We start from the raw sequence: 17,914 nt of genomic DNA, 5'->3' as shown, positions 1-17,914 counted from the left end.
CACCTCGAGTACTGTGTTCAGTTTTGGGCCCCTCGCTACAAGAAGGACATCGAGGTGCTTGAGCGGGTCCAAAGAAGGGCGACGAAGCTGGTGAGGGGCCTGGAGAACAAGTCCTACGAGGAGCGGCTGAGGGAGCTGGGCTTGTTCAGCCTGGAGAAGAGGAGGCTCAGGGGCGACCTTATTGCTCTCTACAGATACCTTAAAGGAGGCTGTAGAGAGGTGGGGGTTGGCCTGTTCTCCCACATGCCTGGTGACAGGACGAGGGGGAACGGGCTAAAGTTGCGCCAGGGGAGTTTTAGGTTAGATGTTAGGAAGAGCTTCTTTACTGAAAGGGTTGTGAGGCACTGGAACAGGCTGCCCAGGGAGGTGGTGGAGTCACCATCCCTGGAAGTCTTCAAAAGACGTTTAGATGTAGAGCTTAGGGATATGGTTTAGTGGGGACTGTTCGTGTAAGGTTAGAGGTTGGACTCGATGATCTTGAGGTCTCTTCCAACCTAGAAATTCTGTGATTCTGTGATATGTTTTATTTCTACCCCTGCCAGGAAGAAGTAAATTTTAAGACCATTTACTATGGGCAGAACCAATCTAAACACTGTCAGAAGAGGTCTCAAATACTCTGCTCAAATAGAACAGTCCATGTTTTGTGTAACACGCAAAGAGGTTGAATTCAGAACAAAGGTGTGAGCTGTGAATCCAGCTGTCAGACTTACATGTGTGATTCTGCAGCCATTTCTGAAGTGTCTCCATGGATTCTTCTAAGAACTAGCCATAATCAGAGACATTACATTAATTACAATGGGTCTCTGCTAAAAGTGGTACTTGCAGAGCCAGTTGGTGTTGTAAGTAGCCAGACAGTATTTTGACAGATGGTTCTATCTTCTTAAGGAAGTTTTTAATTCCCTAAGCTGAAGGCTCCTTGGATGGAAATCAAGGATTACTTGTAACTCTATACTTCCTTGCTTACTTGGAATAATGACACTACATAAAATCAATTTGTAATGGTTAGGTCATCTTTTCTTAGGTGTTTCTTAGAATAATGACTGTTTTCTTCTTCACTAGACTCAGTCTCTTCTCAGTCTCTTTTTCACAAGTGCATTCATTTCCTGTAGTATTCCTGCTATCCTCCCAGTCTCATAAATTGTATTGCCTTCTGATCAACTCCCAGAAATGTTCCAGGTTATTTACTTACTGTATGTGCTGCACATAACCTTACCTATGAATATGAAATATGATTACAGTAAAGTGACAGCAAGAAAGAAGATATTTGATGGGCCTGAGGTACCTGGACATAGTGCTTTTAAGCACTGCTCAAAAAATTGTATTGGTTGAAATTACTGCCATGATGAACATAATGAAAATGTATGTCAAATAGCATAAGAAGGCTAAATTATTTGTATTTTTGTTTAAATGATCATACTGTTTGGTAAGGTCCATAAATTATAATCACAGAAACACAGAATTATAGAATAACCTGAGTTAGAAGGGACCCACAAGGATCATTGAATCCAGCTCCTTGGTATGCATGGAACCACACCAAAATCAAACCCTATGTCTGAAAGTGTTGTCCTAACACTTCTTGAACTCCAGCAGGCACAGTGCTGTGACCACTGTCCTGGGGAGCCTGTCCCAGTGCCTGACCCCCCTCTGGGTGCAGAACCTTTTCCTAACACCCACCCTGATCCTCCCCTGTCCCAGATCCATGCCATATCCTCAGGTCCTGTCGCTGTCCCCAGAGAACCAAGCTCAGCACCTGCCCCTCCGCTCCCTTCATGAGGAAGCTGTAGGCCATGGTGAGGTCTCCCCTCAGTCTCCTCTTCTTCGGGCTGAACAGACCAAATGACTTCCACTGCTCCTCATACTTCCTGCCCTCTAGATCTGTCACCATCTGCATAGCCTCCTTTGGACACTCTAATAGTTTTACATTTTTTTTATACTGTAGTGCCCAAAAATGCATGCAGTACTCAAGGTGAGGTGGCACCAACACAGAGCGGAGCAGGACAATCACTGCCCTCAACCAGCTAGCAATGCCGTGCTTAATGCACGTCAGGATATGGTTGGCCCTTTTGGCTGCCAGGGCACACTGTTGACTCATATTCAACTTGCTGCCAACCAAAACCCCCAGATCACTTTCTGTGTGGCTGCTCTCCAGCCTCTTGTCCCCCAGTCTATGAATATATTTAGGGTTGCTCCATCCCAGGTGAAAATCAAATGTTCTTGAGATGAATTTCAGGGACTGAGACCAGCTGACATGAAATGGCTTGTGCTCATTTCATTAAGATTTGTTACCTTCTAAAACATCATGGTCACATATGTGCTATCATGTGAGAAAACCCTATGGCCTAGGATAACTCCTCAACTTTGCTAACTCCTCAGCCCGAGGAATAACCTGCCACAGTTTAATTTACTGGTATAGATATTTCCACAGAAATCATTGGCTGTCTTGGATATCAGTAATTCAGCACAAGACTCTTACCATTTGCTGACTGCACATTCCTTGTGTCCCAGAAAGCATGCTTCATGGTTAACATACACATTTCCCAGATTTTCATCTCTCTAGGTTTGAGAACCATCTCTGGTAGGGCCCAGATGCATCCACAGAGTTGTCCTTGCAACAAGATTCTGAATTGCATGCTGACATGGTGTGTTAGTACAGGTTATGCACTAGCTGCCTGAGCAATATCTGTGTGACAACTAATGTGACTGGTTGTCCTTTTTAGGAGCAGTGTTGTAGCAGATGGAGAAGTACCCTAAGGCTCTGTCTGAAATAAGTTTGCCTGAATGTGGGGATCCCTCAGTTACGTTTTTGGCAGAGGTCTGTTTTCACTGAAAAGTGACAGTGTGAGTTACTGTGTCTGGTCTAACACACAAAAATACCAGAAGGCAGACCCTAAGACTTCTGTGGGACTCAGCCAGTTTCAGTTATCAGATGATATGGTCATTTGTATAAACAAGGTCTGCTGTGCAAAGCATACCCTGGCAGCTGATTGCATTGTGCTGGGTCATCTCTTTCACAGCTGGCTGAGGATGCCATCATGATACATTTGGTCTGTGATGGACACCTCTGTTTCACATCATTCAGTTCTCTGAAGCATCACAACTGCGAGTGACTTCTCTGTATCCAGGACATCTCACTCATTTGCAGGGCTGCAGTGCATCTTATTTCATTCTCTGTGATCTAACGAGCCAGGCATACCTGGTCAACCAGATGTGTGTTTGTGGGTAGCTGTGTCTGACTTGTCTCTCCCCACTATTGTTCTCATGAAAGGGAGTAGTAATACCTGAAAGTACACTTTGCAGTTGCTGGCTACATCTGATCTCCCAATTCTCCGAAACCCTACCCTATGCCAATTGCATGACTATAAGCATGAATCTTACATTTTCAGAGGGGAGGAACCTCAGAGTTCTACATCTCTAATATATAGCAAGATCTAATAAATGAGACTGTACTAGAGATCACTCTGTCTAGCTCGTAGGTACTCCAATCTATAAATTCCTAAAAATCGACCTGATCTTAGGTACTTTACACTGGAAAGACACTTAGTCATCTCTTTTAATGGCTCCAAGAAGTAGGCTGTTTATCACAGCCTTTAGTCCTGGCTGTTTAGCCTTTGGAGACTTAACAAATACTCCTAAAGTTCCCTAGTACCCACGCAAATCTGACACTGAAACTTCAAAGATCTATAGGTATGAAAAAGCAGATTCAAATCCTATGTCTTGATAGCTCTGTACTTTTTATCACTTCCAAGTACATCCATCTTAAATAACTGATAGTGAATCCTACATGGCAGAAATTGAGGAAGGGGAGATGGATGGGTCTCTGGCTGGTCAGTCTTTGGTAACTGACTCCCCTTACACCTTTCTCCTGATACACTTGAGCGTAGCTATGGTGGAGGGATGAGAAGGTAGACAGTTCTGGAAAATGCATGTAAAGAACTATGTTAATTAGTTCCCGTAGGAAAAGCTTGAAGTGTTATCATTCTCCTTCCCTGTGCTTAAATTCTGCCCTTACGTAAAATGTCAAACGTGCCATCAAATTCTGATAGTGATACCTGTCTAAATACAACAGAGGCAAAAGAAATATCTGTGATGAATGTAAAAAATGTCCATATTTTCTGTGACTTGTCCACCCACCTATAGGATGGTACTATAGACCAGAAATGTCTGTCAAGTCTTTAATACTCCTGTCTGCAATGCCAGTCTTCGAAAGAGCTCTTTTTACTGTTCCAGATTAACTGACATGTAACTTGAGTAGTCTTGCTAGAAAACAGAAGGCTTTGTCAGCAGCCAGTTTTCGAGGAAATTGGCCATTTAAAACCACATCCTAAGTAGCTGGCTATACACATTAGCCTTAGCTGACCTATATCGAAATTTACTGTCATCTCTTTGTTTCTGTTGTTTTTATCTTTAAATAATCAGCTGTTTTGTGTACTAGATGTTGGTCGTGGGTACTGTATTTCCACTACATTAGCTCTACTCAGGGGAAAGTAATAACTCTAGATTGAAGCATAAGTCATTTGTTTTCCTTTAATGAGGAACACTCTGCTGTATGCTTTCTAACTGATTACATGAATTATGCTTTATTTGCCTTGAGAAGAACCATACTTAAATGCAACTTTCTGAAGAGGAAATGAAACAGAGAGTACACAAGGGAAAAAAGAGACTATCCTGATTACTGCTGCTTGACATTCATATTCATACATTTCTTGACTGAAAAATCCTGGTGCTTTCTGCTGGAAATGTTCCAGGATAAAAATTAATTGCTGGCTAATTACTTTATGTCATGAAGCTGGCTGGTTATTTCTCAGATTTACTACAATGGCAATTCTAAAAGCGGTCATGTACCTTTCTTCAAGCTTGTAGCGGAGAGTTTTTATCAGTGCCAAACATGACCAGAATGTATTTGATAAGTTCTTTTGTCAGATGAAAACTGCAGAGATCAGGAGGTTTTTACAGAGCTATTTTCATTTCTCAGGTACCATCAGGAGTTTGCTCTCTTGCTAGTTATTTGTGTCCACTTATGACACTGCCATTGAAATCACAGAGGAGTGTATTCACCAGGGCGTTAATCTATGTATGTCTATATAGAGAACATTCCCTAGCATTTATGCACTGATGCTCTCTTCTGAAGAGGGTACTTCAATTGCTTCCTTTTGAAAATTGCTCCATGCACTGATGGACACCTTGTTCTTCAAAGGAATTGTTACCACAGCTTTTTACCACTTGGCCTATGTTTTGCCTGGAATAAATTATTTATATTTTCTTTACAGAAGTAATACATGGTAATATTCTCTTGAACTGTGTAAAAACAACCCCTTCCATTCCTTTGTCAGGAAAGATGGACGTTTTTGTTTGTTTGTTTTTGTTATTCTTGTGTTTTGTTTTTTAATTGAACTCTCTCCACTTTAATCCTCCCAGTAATCCCTCATACAGGAGACGCAGTTTGTAGGAATTCTCTGATTTTTTAAGTGTTGTCTTAATGTAATAACTTAGAGAAGCCTAATATTCCAGCACCTATTAAACACACCTGATTCCACTGTGCCCCATTTTGCATTGGTCTTGTCCAAAAACTAAAAAAATGAAAATAAGAATAAAAAGCTGCTGCAACATCTGGTAAATAGTTAAAATAGTATAATTTGCATGCCTCAACTAATCATTATTTTTGTTCCACAGGAGAAAAGAAAAAGTTACCTTTCTAGGCCATACTTAAAACTTTATGCTTTCTGGGTCAGTCACCAGACTGGTCCTGATCCAGCAAAGGGAGCAAGCACAAACTTGGTTGTAAATATGCTCCCTGAAAGAGTTGTTAATGTCAACAGGAGCGTTCAGGGTAAGGAGTCTCTTGCAGAGGAAAAGCTGTGCTTGCTGTTACAGCAGCTGGACATAGAATAGTAGCTGGCCTTCACCACAGTTTGCATTGCTGGGGCATATGATGTTTATACAGCGCTTTGGAAGATGCATCCTTCACATCACGAGAGAGGGCAAGAAATAATTGTATTAATAATAATATATTAATAATAATTGCATGACCAAGCAAATAGGAATACTGCTTTCTGTCTGAGTTACACAGTGAAGTGCCATCCTGCATAGTGCCTGCTACGGTAAGTTGGTCTTTCAGTGCTGAAGACTGGTATGCCCCAAAAAGGAAGGACTACGCAGGCTTCTTTAAAAAGCAGTAATAATACACTGTTTTTACCAAACTCATGTAAGTTCTTTTTTGAAGTAGATCATGGTTTAGGCACTCAGCTTTTAATTATTTTGTCATTGCTTCACTGAAAATGTCTCCTGAGCAAGAAACGAAGCCTTTGGCATTTTACATTGTTCAGTGATTCCTGTATCTTTCATCCGTGCCATTCCATAGATGTGCAATTTGCTCTTTCTTGGAGGTTTTTACATCTTTGAGATGTATAAAAAAAATATCTGATTGAAAGATTGATGGAGAGAAATCTCTCTGAACGATTACATGCTTTAAGGCAAAAACAGAGAACAGAGAGTTACAGATGTGAAACCTTAAGTGGGGAGGAACAGGAAAGAGATGCCCCTCAAACATGTTGAAATATTATGTTGGGATAAATTCTAGAAGTCCTGTTTCCATAATAAGGGGTTGATAATGTAAACTGAAGTCACAGATTACTTTTATAAGTGGGAATACCTAATTATAAAGTAGGAAGAAATCAGCAAATTTCAGAGTGAAATTCTCATCTCTGTTGAGGGCAGCACAAATTCTGTGCAGAAGCTGAGTCCTTTCATAAGGATTAAAGTGAGAATGGATTCTGCTGGGTTCATTTATTTCCATTTAGCCAAGGCAGCGGTGTTGCCACTGGAATGCATTAGGATACTATGGAAGACACCGAAAACAGGATACATTATTATTGATTTACTTCCATTTACTTAACACTGGGCATGGTTGATCAACTTAAATTCAAACATATTTTCCTTTCTCCTCAATATAATTTTTGATAATTAATGTATCACTTCTGCAGTATTGCTGATTGGGTCAGTGTTTTTATGCAGTTCCAACAATACAACATACCAGCCCACTTCTATCCATCATATCTATTTTGTATGGGCAGACAGCTTCTAAAATGAAAAGACAGAGCAATCCTAAGTCCTCATGCAGTTGTTGGGGATTTAAGTTATTGGGGATTTATCATAGATGATGTCCATTAGTTAATTAGAATTTAGAGTTGTCGTTATTGTGTTATTATAGACTCAGCATCATCTTTATGTTAGCCATTCATTCAGGTACAGGAAGCAGAATAGAATAAGCTGTATTTGTTTTGTCTTTAAATCTTCTTGCATGTTCCCATAAAGCACTGACAAAACTTAAATAGTCAGATTCCATAAAAGAGGCAGCAGACTTGATTTAACAGCTGTTCCTGTTATCTGAATTAATAGTGATGACGAACTGAATGTTCTAGTGATCCAGAAGTTTTCCAAAGCAGCATGTTGCTTTGTGAGCTTGCATTTTAAAATTGCCCTACTCCGTCAGAGGAATACAGTGAATCATTGGGAGGGAGTGAGAAGCTACAGCTGTGGAGGGATGCATAGTAATAAGCAATACTTAGCAGTAGGCACAGAAACTAGAGGGGATATTATCTGCAGTGGGAAATTCAGGAGGAGATGAGGTGTAGGCAGAATATATTTGTCTGAATTCAAGGCAGGTTGGCACTGCAGAAATGCTACTCTTCTATTTATATATAGCGTGGCTGAAATGGAGAAAGAGCTGATTTATTTTTTTCTCTGCTTTTGCATTATTTATGCCAAAGTAAAACAAGTATAATCCTAACTCTTTCTTAGTGCAGTTTTACACTCTCTTTACAATAGAACAAACAAATGAGAAATTGTTCTTAAAATTCTTAAACGATAACTATCATTTAAGTAACTCTCAGATTGTACTCTGAGAACCCTTTACATTTTGTGTCAGAGTTTACTCATGTGTAACCTCTCAAACAATGACTCATATTTGGAAAGCCACTCTAGCATCCTTCTGTTAGAAGACAAGTTTTTAAGGACATAAATATTTCTAGGACCTGGTTCTGAACATAAGTCATTGGAAATTGAGTTACTACAGTCTATCTGGTTCATACCAACATCTTTGTCCGTGAATAGCATCCCCTGTCTAGAAACCTGTAGTCTGGCCTAGACTACATTTCTGGAGTATGTATTTAGTTGGATGCAACTCAGAGAAATTAAATGACATTATCATGACCTACCTTCCATTAACTTGCTAAGGTTTCAGGTTAATGAAGCATATTCATCCACGTGTTAAAGAAAAATATGTGGCAAAGTGCACAGTATATGCTGCCTAGTGGGGAAGACTGATATTTTTCTTTATCACTAAGAACATAGAGGTTTATCTAAATTTGGTTCTCAGCTAAGCAGAAAGATGATATTCCTGTAGTCAAACAATAAAATGTTGCTATTAGTAAAAATTTAATCTTTTATATATTTTTTTTCTTCTAATATGTTTAATCTGTGACGCTCAATTTCCCATTTTTACATAAACACTAGGCAAATCAAAGATAAAGCAATCTCCAGGAAAACACGATCATAATAGTAAAGAGATGTACAGGCTCAACATTACCGGTGAGTAGGCTACAAAGCAGAGGAAACAACCAAAAAATTAGAGCTACCGAGAAGTCAGGCGGTCAGTCCTTCTGCCCTCAGGCAGGCTTAGCTATTCCCTGCTTTTCCTGACAATGTTAATCTAGACAGTTCTTAAATGCATCCAAAGGCAGTGCCCCACACCTTATTCCAGTGATATGTCTCAGTACTTAGTCATTCCCATCAGTGAGCTAGTTAACTTTGAAATGTGATTATCCTTTGAAATATAGTTTATACCACTTGAGATCCCACAGACTCTCTATTCTAATTATTCTTTCTATCCTTGCTGTTGCCACTCTGCCCTCAAAATGAAGTACCTGTTACTATTATTTCAGTTGAAGTTGCCCAGATACAATGATATTGTCTGGCAATACAAAACCCTTAGAGTAGACACTTCTAGTTTTGCCCTATTATACCCAAGATAATTTTATCATATCCTACTGCAACAATTTCACACCTGGACTATTGTGTCCAGTTTTGGGCTCCCCAGTACAAGAGGGACATAGAAGTACTGGAGCAAGTCCAAAGGAGGGCTACAAAGATGTTTAGAGGACTGAAGCACCTGTCGTATGAGGATAGGCTGAGAGAACTGGGCCTGTTTAGCCTAGAAAAGAGAAGACTGAGGGGAGAGCTCATCAGGGTATATGGATATCTGAAGGGAACGTGTCAAGAGGACGGAGCCATTCTCTTTTCAGTTGTGCCCAGTGACAAGATGAGAGGCAATGGGCACAGACTGAAGCACAGGAAGTTACACCTGAATATGAGGGGGCACTTCTTTACTGTGAGGGTGACAGAGCATGGGAATAGGTTGCCCAGAGAAGTTGTGGAGTCTCCTTCTCTGGAGACATTCAGAATCCTTCTGGATGCCATCCTGTGACATGTGCTCTGAGCGATCCTGCTCTGCAGGGGGTTGGACTAGATAATCTTCAGAGGTCCCTTCCAACCTTGGATTCTGTGATTCAATGATAGTGTTTTGAAATTCAGGCTTCCACACCTTTGCTTGTGTAATTTACCAAATAAAAAGTCTCTAGATGGACCATGCAGTAACTGCCTTTCTTCAGGTCACAAGCACAACTGCACCCAGACCTGGTATATGACCTGTTATCATTGAATATCAGGTAATGAGTAAAATGTAATTACTTTACAAATTAGGAATGGGACCTGAGGAAAGTGTTGTTTTTATATATTTTTTTTTTTCAGATTATGACAATTTTGATTTTCTTTTCCTTTCGGAAGGGTTGCACATAGCTGTCTTGCTGTTCAGGGTACCTGCTCTCTTGGGTCTTAGTCAAAGCAAGATGTCAAATGTTTTTGAACAAGTCATCCAACAGACAGCGTATGGAAATATAGGGGCCTTTTTAGTCACTAGATGCACACTATTGTCATTCTGCAGAAGTCTGGGAAGAAAACATGCATTTGAAAGGGCTACAAAACATAGTCATAGAAAAAAAAAAGTCTGCAAGATAGCTTAAGAGGTCAACCAGCTGCATGTTTGTCCAATCATGTTACTTCAGCAGTATACATTCTTGAAGTTCCTCGTCTTTCCATTCAGAAGGCAGTTTCCCATAAATAAGACTTATCTTACATGAACGAAGAATGAAAGGCAGAAAGTGGCAGTAAAGAAAGAGCGGGAGCCAGAATGAACATTAACTCGTCTTCTCTCCTCAAGTCCTTTGTAGAACAATCAAGAAAATTACTAGAGCTAATGGTTCATGGGCTTTCCCAATCTGTACTCTGCTTTCCTCCTCTTTAATTTCCTTTATGGTCCTGTAAGCAGCCCCTGAGGTCAAATAAAAACTGGTTGCAGGAGATGTGGAGATACAGCAATTTTGGCGGATGCCCTAGGAAATGAGCTGTCTAGAGAAGATTCATTGATCTTTTGGAGGCAATACATTACCTTCTGTATTTTTGTTCTGTTTCCAATGAAAGTTTTTTTCTTGGAAGGAAACAAGTTAAATCTCACTTTTATGTCATCTCTGAAAGAAACAAGGATTCACTTTTGTGCTAATTTCATTGATTGATGTAATCGGACCAGCTACTAATCAAAGTGATTTCAGTAGCCTAATTCTGTTCTTTATGTCTGTTTCTTTGTGCTTCAAGGTCTTTGACAGGGTTCGAGAAGATTGCCCTAATTTCCACGAGAAGATTAAGCCTATTAATGCTGAACTCACTCAGCCCAAGCTGGCCATCAGTGCTGAAGATGAGGAGGAGCTTCTGACTCGAGTCAATATTGTCTTCCACTGTGCAGCAACAGTACGCTTTGATGAACCCTTGAAGTATGTTCTGCTTTCTCTATTTGCTAAACATGATTCAGAATGCATAATGATCCATATTACAGTATTCAGTGCATCTCTTGCATACCTGCAGTAATAATTCTTCATTTACATTTTCATGAAATGTAGCTCTTCTCTGAATGTGCAATGTAAATGCTCTGAAAATGTCATGTGTTTATGCATATCAAAAGTGAACTTGGCAGATTTCCATGGAAACATAAGGAAATACTGCATGCTTAGGTTGTAAAATAGTAAGAGAGAAAAGTATGACTTAGAATTGGGATAGTATTTTAGATCAAGTGGGACATGTTTTGGCAGAACTATCTGGAGACAGCTTGAAGTGAGATTACGTTAAGTCTATCTCTAAAGTTAGGCTTAATGGCCTTTCTTTGTCAACGAGCAACTGAAGGGGGAAATGAGATGTTGTTTAACAAAATAGCCTTTCACAAGCTTTAAGATATCCAATATTCAGTGTAATTTACTGTTTAAAATAAATGCTTCAATTTCTGAAGGAACTCCTTTGGGAGACCCTGTCAAGGCAGGCTTTCCATTAAAACAGAGTAACAGAATTAAGCAACTAAATCAAGATGAGATGTGCATGTTTCTGTGCAAAATATAAAGATCAACAAGCTGAGGTGGATGATCTGAATGACCAAATCTTCCCAGTTTTATGAAAAACACTAGAGCTGTGAGAATAGAAAGTACAGTTATTGATGTTTGCTCTTCGTTGGCTCCTTTGCAGGCTACATGTAAACAGTGTCCACGGTGTCCATCATAATTACTTTTTGCAATAAGTTACTAGAGAACCCACCAGAAAGTAAGCAGCTCCATTAATAGAACCTGGCTCAAGTTATAACTAGCAAAGCACTGCACTGCATTAATATCCATAAATGTTCTTAAATTGATACAGTAATGAATGTCCTATAAAAATACACCACAGTGACATATATGTATAACATCAAAGGGTAAGTACATTTTTTAATAAGAGAGATAGCTAGAAGGAAATTAAAAGAAAAAGTTTAAATGGTCCTTTGCTTGTGGGCAGTGTAGAAGCTGTCTAAATGCTGATTGCATATGATCCATCAAAATCTCTCTATGAGAACAAGGAAAATCCACTATGATTAAATGACAAAATATGTGAACTTGTTAGAATTAAATGATTCTTGTCTGAATGAGAAAAAATATTTCTAGAAAGTTACATGTGAAAGAATATTACTGCAGCTCAAAGAAGTTTTGAGCCGCAACTTTCTAACACAAAAAATCTATATATTTTTTAAACACATGAGAAATCAAAGCCTACCACAGAATACATAGAGATGATAGGTAAATGAGTACAAAAGCAGTGCTATGAGGATACTAAAAAAGCAGTATCAAATAAACTAAATGAATTGTTGGCATCAACAGGCAATACATTAAGGGAATTCTCCAGATGGAATTCTTGAGGGCAGAAATCTGAGAAACAGTGTTATAGCGAAATATTAGTAGATGCAGCTTCAATATAAATAGAAAAAGCGAAGAGCAACAAATCATCAGAGTTAGAGAGTATTCCCCTAGAAAGCTAAAGGAACTCAATGCTGAGCCTGTATACTGAATGCAATTGTGTTCACCCCATCTCAGACAGGATACAATGCAATAGAGATGTACTGCAGAGAAAGAAAAGTAACTTTCATATGAAAGGAAGCTAAAGTATAGATCTATAGAAAATGCTATTCTTTAATAAATAAATAAATAAATAAAAAGTAAGTATTAATCATTAATCATACTCTTAGCTTCTGCTTTCATTCATCTGGACTATTTACAATTTCTCTTCAGTGTTGGTGTAATTAATTTCTTTAGTGTACACTGTACTGGATAACATTATTCATAGTCTTGTACATGTTGTTGAAAGTTTCTTCTGGGCTGAACAGATTGCATATTCCTTAGCCTTTTCCCTTCGCCACTTGAAAGTGTCTTTATTCTAGTACAAAGTGTGTGACAAAGTTGAGCATCTGTTCACTGAGATCCACTGCAGATAATCCCTAGGATAACTTCTAGCTATTGTGGGTGCTTCATGATCAATCTTGCTAACCAGGAGTCTTTTTCTCCTCTTCTTCATGATCAACCTTGCTAACCATGAGTCTTTTTCTCCTCTTCTTATCAATCCTTTTTTTTTGTTCCTTGGTAATTTAAGTTATTATCTCTTGTTGTGGCTTCTTTCAGTATTGATCTGCTTTTCTGGGCCCAAAAACCCTTTACTGAAACCTTGTGTTTATCTGGTTTAGCAGTGGTCCCATAATGAAAAAGTGAATGGGGCCTACAGGAGCCATAATGCCTAAGTGGCCATGTGTGTTGGAATTGTTTGTTCCAGGAGAGGATGGCAAAGTATGTCAGATTTAGAGATTTTAGTGAAATGTTACTGTCCTGGTTTCAGCTAGGATAGAGTTATTTTTCCTCCTAGTAGCTGGTAGGGTGCTATGTTTTGGATTTAGGATGAGAGTAATGTTGATAACACGCTGATGTTTTAATTGTTGCAAAGCAGTGCTTACACTAAGCCAAGGACGTTTCAGCTTCTCACTCTATTCTGCCAGCGGGCAGGCTGGGGTTGCAGCAGGAGCTGGGAGGGGACAGACCCAGGACAGCTGACCCAAACTGGTCAAAGGGGTATTCCATACCATCTGACATCATGCTAAACAATATATAGGGGTGGCTGGCCGGGGAGTTGGGACCAGCTGCTCAGGGATAGGCTGGGCATCAGTCAGCAGGTGGTGAGCAATTGCATTGTGCATCACTTGTTTTGTACACATTATTATTAGTAGTACTATTATGATTATTTTTTTTCTTTTCTCTCCTAATAAACTGTCTCTATCTCAACTCACAGGCATCATTTTCCTGTTTCTCTACCCAGTCCCAGAGAGAGAGGGTAGAGGGTGAGCGAATGGCTGTATGGTGCTTAGCTGTCAGCTGGGTTAAACCACAACAGTTACCTCTGATTCTTTGAACTGGAAAAGTATTTGAGTTGCATTCTGTGGACAGAACAGTGGATCCAATAGCACTGCACTGAAACTTGTCTTAACCATTGCATTTCTCTGAAGCTTACTGTTCTGCTGTGACCCCTTCATTTCCTTTACTTGCCTTTTCCTTATTTGCCAGGAAAGTGGTTTTGGGTACTGCTTAGCTTTGATATATTCTTTCCAATGAAATGCATTTTATTTCTTTCCCCTGATCTCTTTAGACATGCCCTGCAACTGAATGCAATGGGCACTCAGAGACTTCTAGAGCTGGCCCGGCAGATGCAGAAGCTGGAGGCTTTCATACACATCTCCACCGCCTATGCAAACTGTGTCCGGAAATGCATAGATGAAATCATCTACCCACCCCCAGCTGAACCCAAGAAGCTCTTCGATTTAGTGGAGTAAGTAGGAACAGCATCACCTCTTCTGGTGTTAGTTTTATATCACTCCGCAGAAGACTTCTGTATTGTTCACATTACCGATACTGTAGATTTTCTGTTCATCATTGCTGTTATTGTTGTATTGCCTTGTCTGCACACACTCATGTCAGCAAGAAATGCTATCCATAATGAGAGGGAGACCAAAGGAAGAGAAAGCTTTTATTCCGTGTTGTTTTGAGATGTGCATTCCACAGAAACTCATCTTGTAACTCTGTGCTTTCTGTATTTTCTCTTGAAACTAGCTTTACTGAGGTTTTCTGAAAATAATAAAAAGTAATAGAGATTCTGGGTTGAAGCACTTTTATCCAGAGAGCTGCTGAAGTTACACTTGATAATCATTTCATTGAGCTTAACAGTTCCAAATACAAAATGCAGTTCAAATGCAGTTCCAAATACAAAAGAATTACAAAATAACATAAGCCATACTTGATGACTGTGATTTCAATTACTCCTTCACATTTTTCCACATACCATTTTAAAAAAGACTTTGTGATTTCATGAGAGTCCAGCACTAAGTTATGCACAGTGCATTTGCTACCAGGAATGGAGTTGTGCTTCTTTCTAAAGTTGTCAGTTCTGTTGTTACCTTAGTAAGATCTGAGATTTCTTATACCTTATATTCACTTCTTTCTTTCTCCAGCTTCTCAACATCAGTTCTACTTATTTCAAGAATTCTGTAATGCTAAGCTGGAATTGTGTGTTGATGAGTAAGACACAGGCTGTTTTAGAAGCAGTTTGAAAATGTTGCCAAGAGATGCTAACGCTCCAAGGTCTGCAGTTAAGACTGCCGAGTTCACCACCTAATGACTGCTTTCCATAGGATAACTGTCTTCACATGGCTTACTTGTTCATCCACAGAAATTCTCATTCTGTGGTTCCCTGTTGAAAACTACAGCTCAGTGTGAAAATTTAGGAATTTAACAGAATAACAAAAATGCATGTTTAATTGACTTTACCAAAATGAAGAATAATTAGAAAGAATAGCAAAATCTGATGTTTAACATCCCAGGAAGCCTTCCCCTTACAATTTTCCCACAGATATAACTTTGTTTGTTTTGTGTTCTAGTGCTATTCCACTTGTGTGATATAAGCAACTAACTTGTGAACTAGTAACCCAAAGAACCGGTACTAATTCTTTCTTCTCCTTGATTCTTGCCAAAAGAAATTACTTCACAAAGTACTACTCCAGAAAATGTAGTATGAATCTTTGTTTTCTTTTAAAATTTTTCCTGTAGCCTATAGTCTTGAATATTTTTGCTTCCAGCTAGAGTCGTCTATCATTTGTCATTTATTCAGCAAGTGGAGCATGATAAAAACGTAAGAAATGCCCTGTTTCATTAGAGTGATGGACTGCTTGGCCCAGTATATTGCCCTCAACAGTGGCAATGGTAATTGCACAAGCCTGGATATTCTTTGTGATCCTTTCCCCTTGTAGCCTCCCAGAAACTAGAACCATTGTATGAGGGTTTTTATATCCTATTCTTTTATATCCATTTTTGAAGCCCTGAATTTGTTTAATCCCATTTTGAAATTTTTGGTACCTTGGCTCTGCAGCTTGCCTATGACAGCAAGTTCTAGAAGTGTACTAACTGCTCTGAGAAGATGAGCTTTGTTTTATGTTTCAAACTGTCATAGTAATGGTTTCATTGCTTGTCCTGTAGTTGTAGCATTGCAGTATCTGCAGTATTTACCCTATTCAATCTCTCTGCAGTTTGGTAAAACTGTATTGCATTCACTCTGTATCCTCTCTTCGGCAGACTGTAGAGTTCCAGTGTTTTTGCTGTCTCCTCATATGCCAGCTGATCTGTCTCCTTGATTTTACCTGTTCCTTTCTCTTTGCCTTTTTTAACTCCTCTCTCTCCATGAAGGTGAGGGCCATAGAGAACTCTGTGCAGTACTGAAGGTTTGGGCACCTAAGGTTTTATTTAAATAGCTTCAAAATGGCACCCTTTGTCTTGTTCTCTATGTGATAATATCCAGTACTTCAGTGAATTTTTTGTTGGCTACTACTTGTTGACATGGAGATTTCATAGAGACATCAGCTGTGCTCCCGATAGCTCTTGCTGAGTTCTAACTGCCAGTCCTGGGTTCAGCAACCTCTAAGACCCGTTTTGCCTGCTCTTCACTAAACATATCACCTCCCATTTATCTACAGTGAAACACAGCTGCCAACTTTTTGCCCTTTGACACAGTTTTACAAGGTCATATGGAGTTCATCACCATCAATATTACCTTTCACTGCCCCAAAAAGCTTATCACCACTTGCAACTTTGGAAACAATTAGTATTGATGGCTCAGATAAAATTATGCTATTCAGAAACATGCAGAAGTTCCTTGCTACTCCAGAGGTTGCGACTTCATCTGCTTGACATAAGACAGTAAAAATTCATTTATCATAGTTTGTATATGCTGCAGAAAGAATGACGTCTAAAAGACAGGCTGAGTGACAGAGGATGCACTTTCAAATGTGTCCTTCAATGTGTTTCTCTTGGCAGTACATTTGGTTATTGTTTCTTAGTCACGTAATTAGAGATACTTTTTTTCTTGCCTTTTTTTGTTTAGCTTTTGTGATTTACAGTTTTTCTTGTGTCCTTACTTCAGAAGTTCACCACCCTCTGATACTTCTACTGAGATAGAAGTCACAGCATGCCCTCAACTAGGATGGCATCTGTTCATTTACAGTGTTTGGAGATAGAGGTATAATTACTCACAGCAAAGACAACCATTGCTTTCAAAGGCATTAAAATCAGGTAGTCCCCATCACTGTTTTAAGGGCCATTGGTTCAGAAAGTGTTCTGCAGATCAGATCAATATATTAGGGAGATGCATGGAGGAGCAGGAAGCAGAAGGCCTCTGGGATGTTAGGACAGTAAGGTAATGAAGAGACATGCAGAATAGAACAGGTGCTGGCCAGTGTCATTTTTTTAGGGGTTAATTACATCATGAAACTACAAGTAGAAAAGAACTGCAAAAGCATCAAAAGCTGTGACCCCACAACTGGACTAAATAACAGATCTGTTCAATGATGCTTTGGCCATGCAATTGGTATGTGCTTATGATTCTGTATTCAGGTGAAATCCCATACACAATTCCCAGCTGTTTCTTTTTCTCTTCTTTTTCTCCTGGTATATCCTTCCTTTTCAGTATTTTCATACTTTTTCTGCATTGAAAACCTTAGATTTTATCTGTGTAAACCAGAAGTCATTCTTCTAAGTGCTGCCAGACTGATAGGGAAACATATAATCTGCCACATCAAGAAAGGTTTGCCTTAATCTAAAGCTGAGGGAAATCAGCTTTGAAGGGTATGCTGAGGTAAGAAGCACAGTACACAGTGAAGTGTGGGCTGAAGCAAAACTGTTTTTACTGTTATTGCAGAAAATGTAGATCTGTCATCACTTACAAGAAAGAGTCTTTGCAAAACAATTAACACAGTAAGATATGTTTTCCTATGGTAATTTAGTGCTTGTATGTGGTGGAAGAAGGGGCTATGTATTGTTTGCATCTCTTGCTTCTATGGAGTATTTTTAACTGTGAGTGAAAGCAGTAGCTTTATGACTTAGCATTTCAGACTCTTCAAAGTAGGTCACCAAAGACAGAGAGGAGTAGG

General features: G+C 39.3%; 1 protein-coding gene across 6 annotated transcripts in view; it reads left to right on the top strand.

Annotated features, from left to right (window-relative positions):
- FAR2 (fatty acyl-CoA reductase 2) overlaps positions 1-17,914 on the top strand; it is a 152,084-nt gene that overhangs the window by 101,709 nt on the left and 32,461 nt on the right. For all 6 annotated transcript variants that reach the window (XM_027457468.3, XM_038186108.2, XM_013097098.5 and 3 more), the window contains 2 exons: positions 10,705-10,880; positions 14,089-14,268. In XM_027457468.3, the coding sequence (XP_027313269.1) occupies positions 10,705-10,880; positions 14,089-14,268 (356 nt within the window). The remainder of the gene's footprint in view (positions 1-10,704; positions 10,881-14,088; positions 14,269-17,914) is intronic.

Source organism: Anas platyrhynchos, chromosome 1 (genome assembly GCF_047663525.1).
Source record: "Anas platyrhynchos isolate ZD024472 breed Pekin duck chromosome 1, IASCAAS_PekinDuck_T2T, whole genome shotgun sequence".
Classification (NCBI taxonomy): domain Eukaryota; kingdom Metazoa; phylum Chordata; class Aves; order Anseriformes; family Anatidae; genus Anas; species Anas platyrhynchos.
The sequence above is the reverse complement of the archived record's forward strand: the minus strand, read 5'-3'. Positions and strand labels throughout refer to the sequence as shown.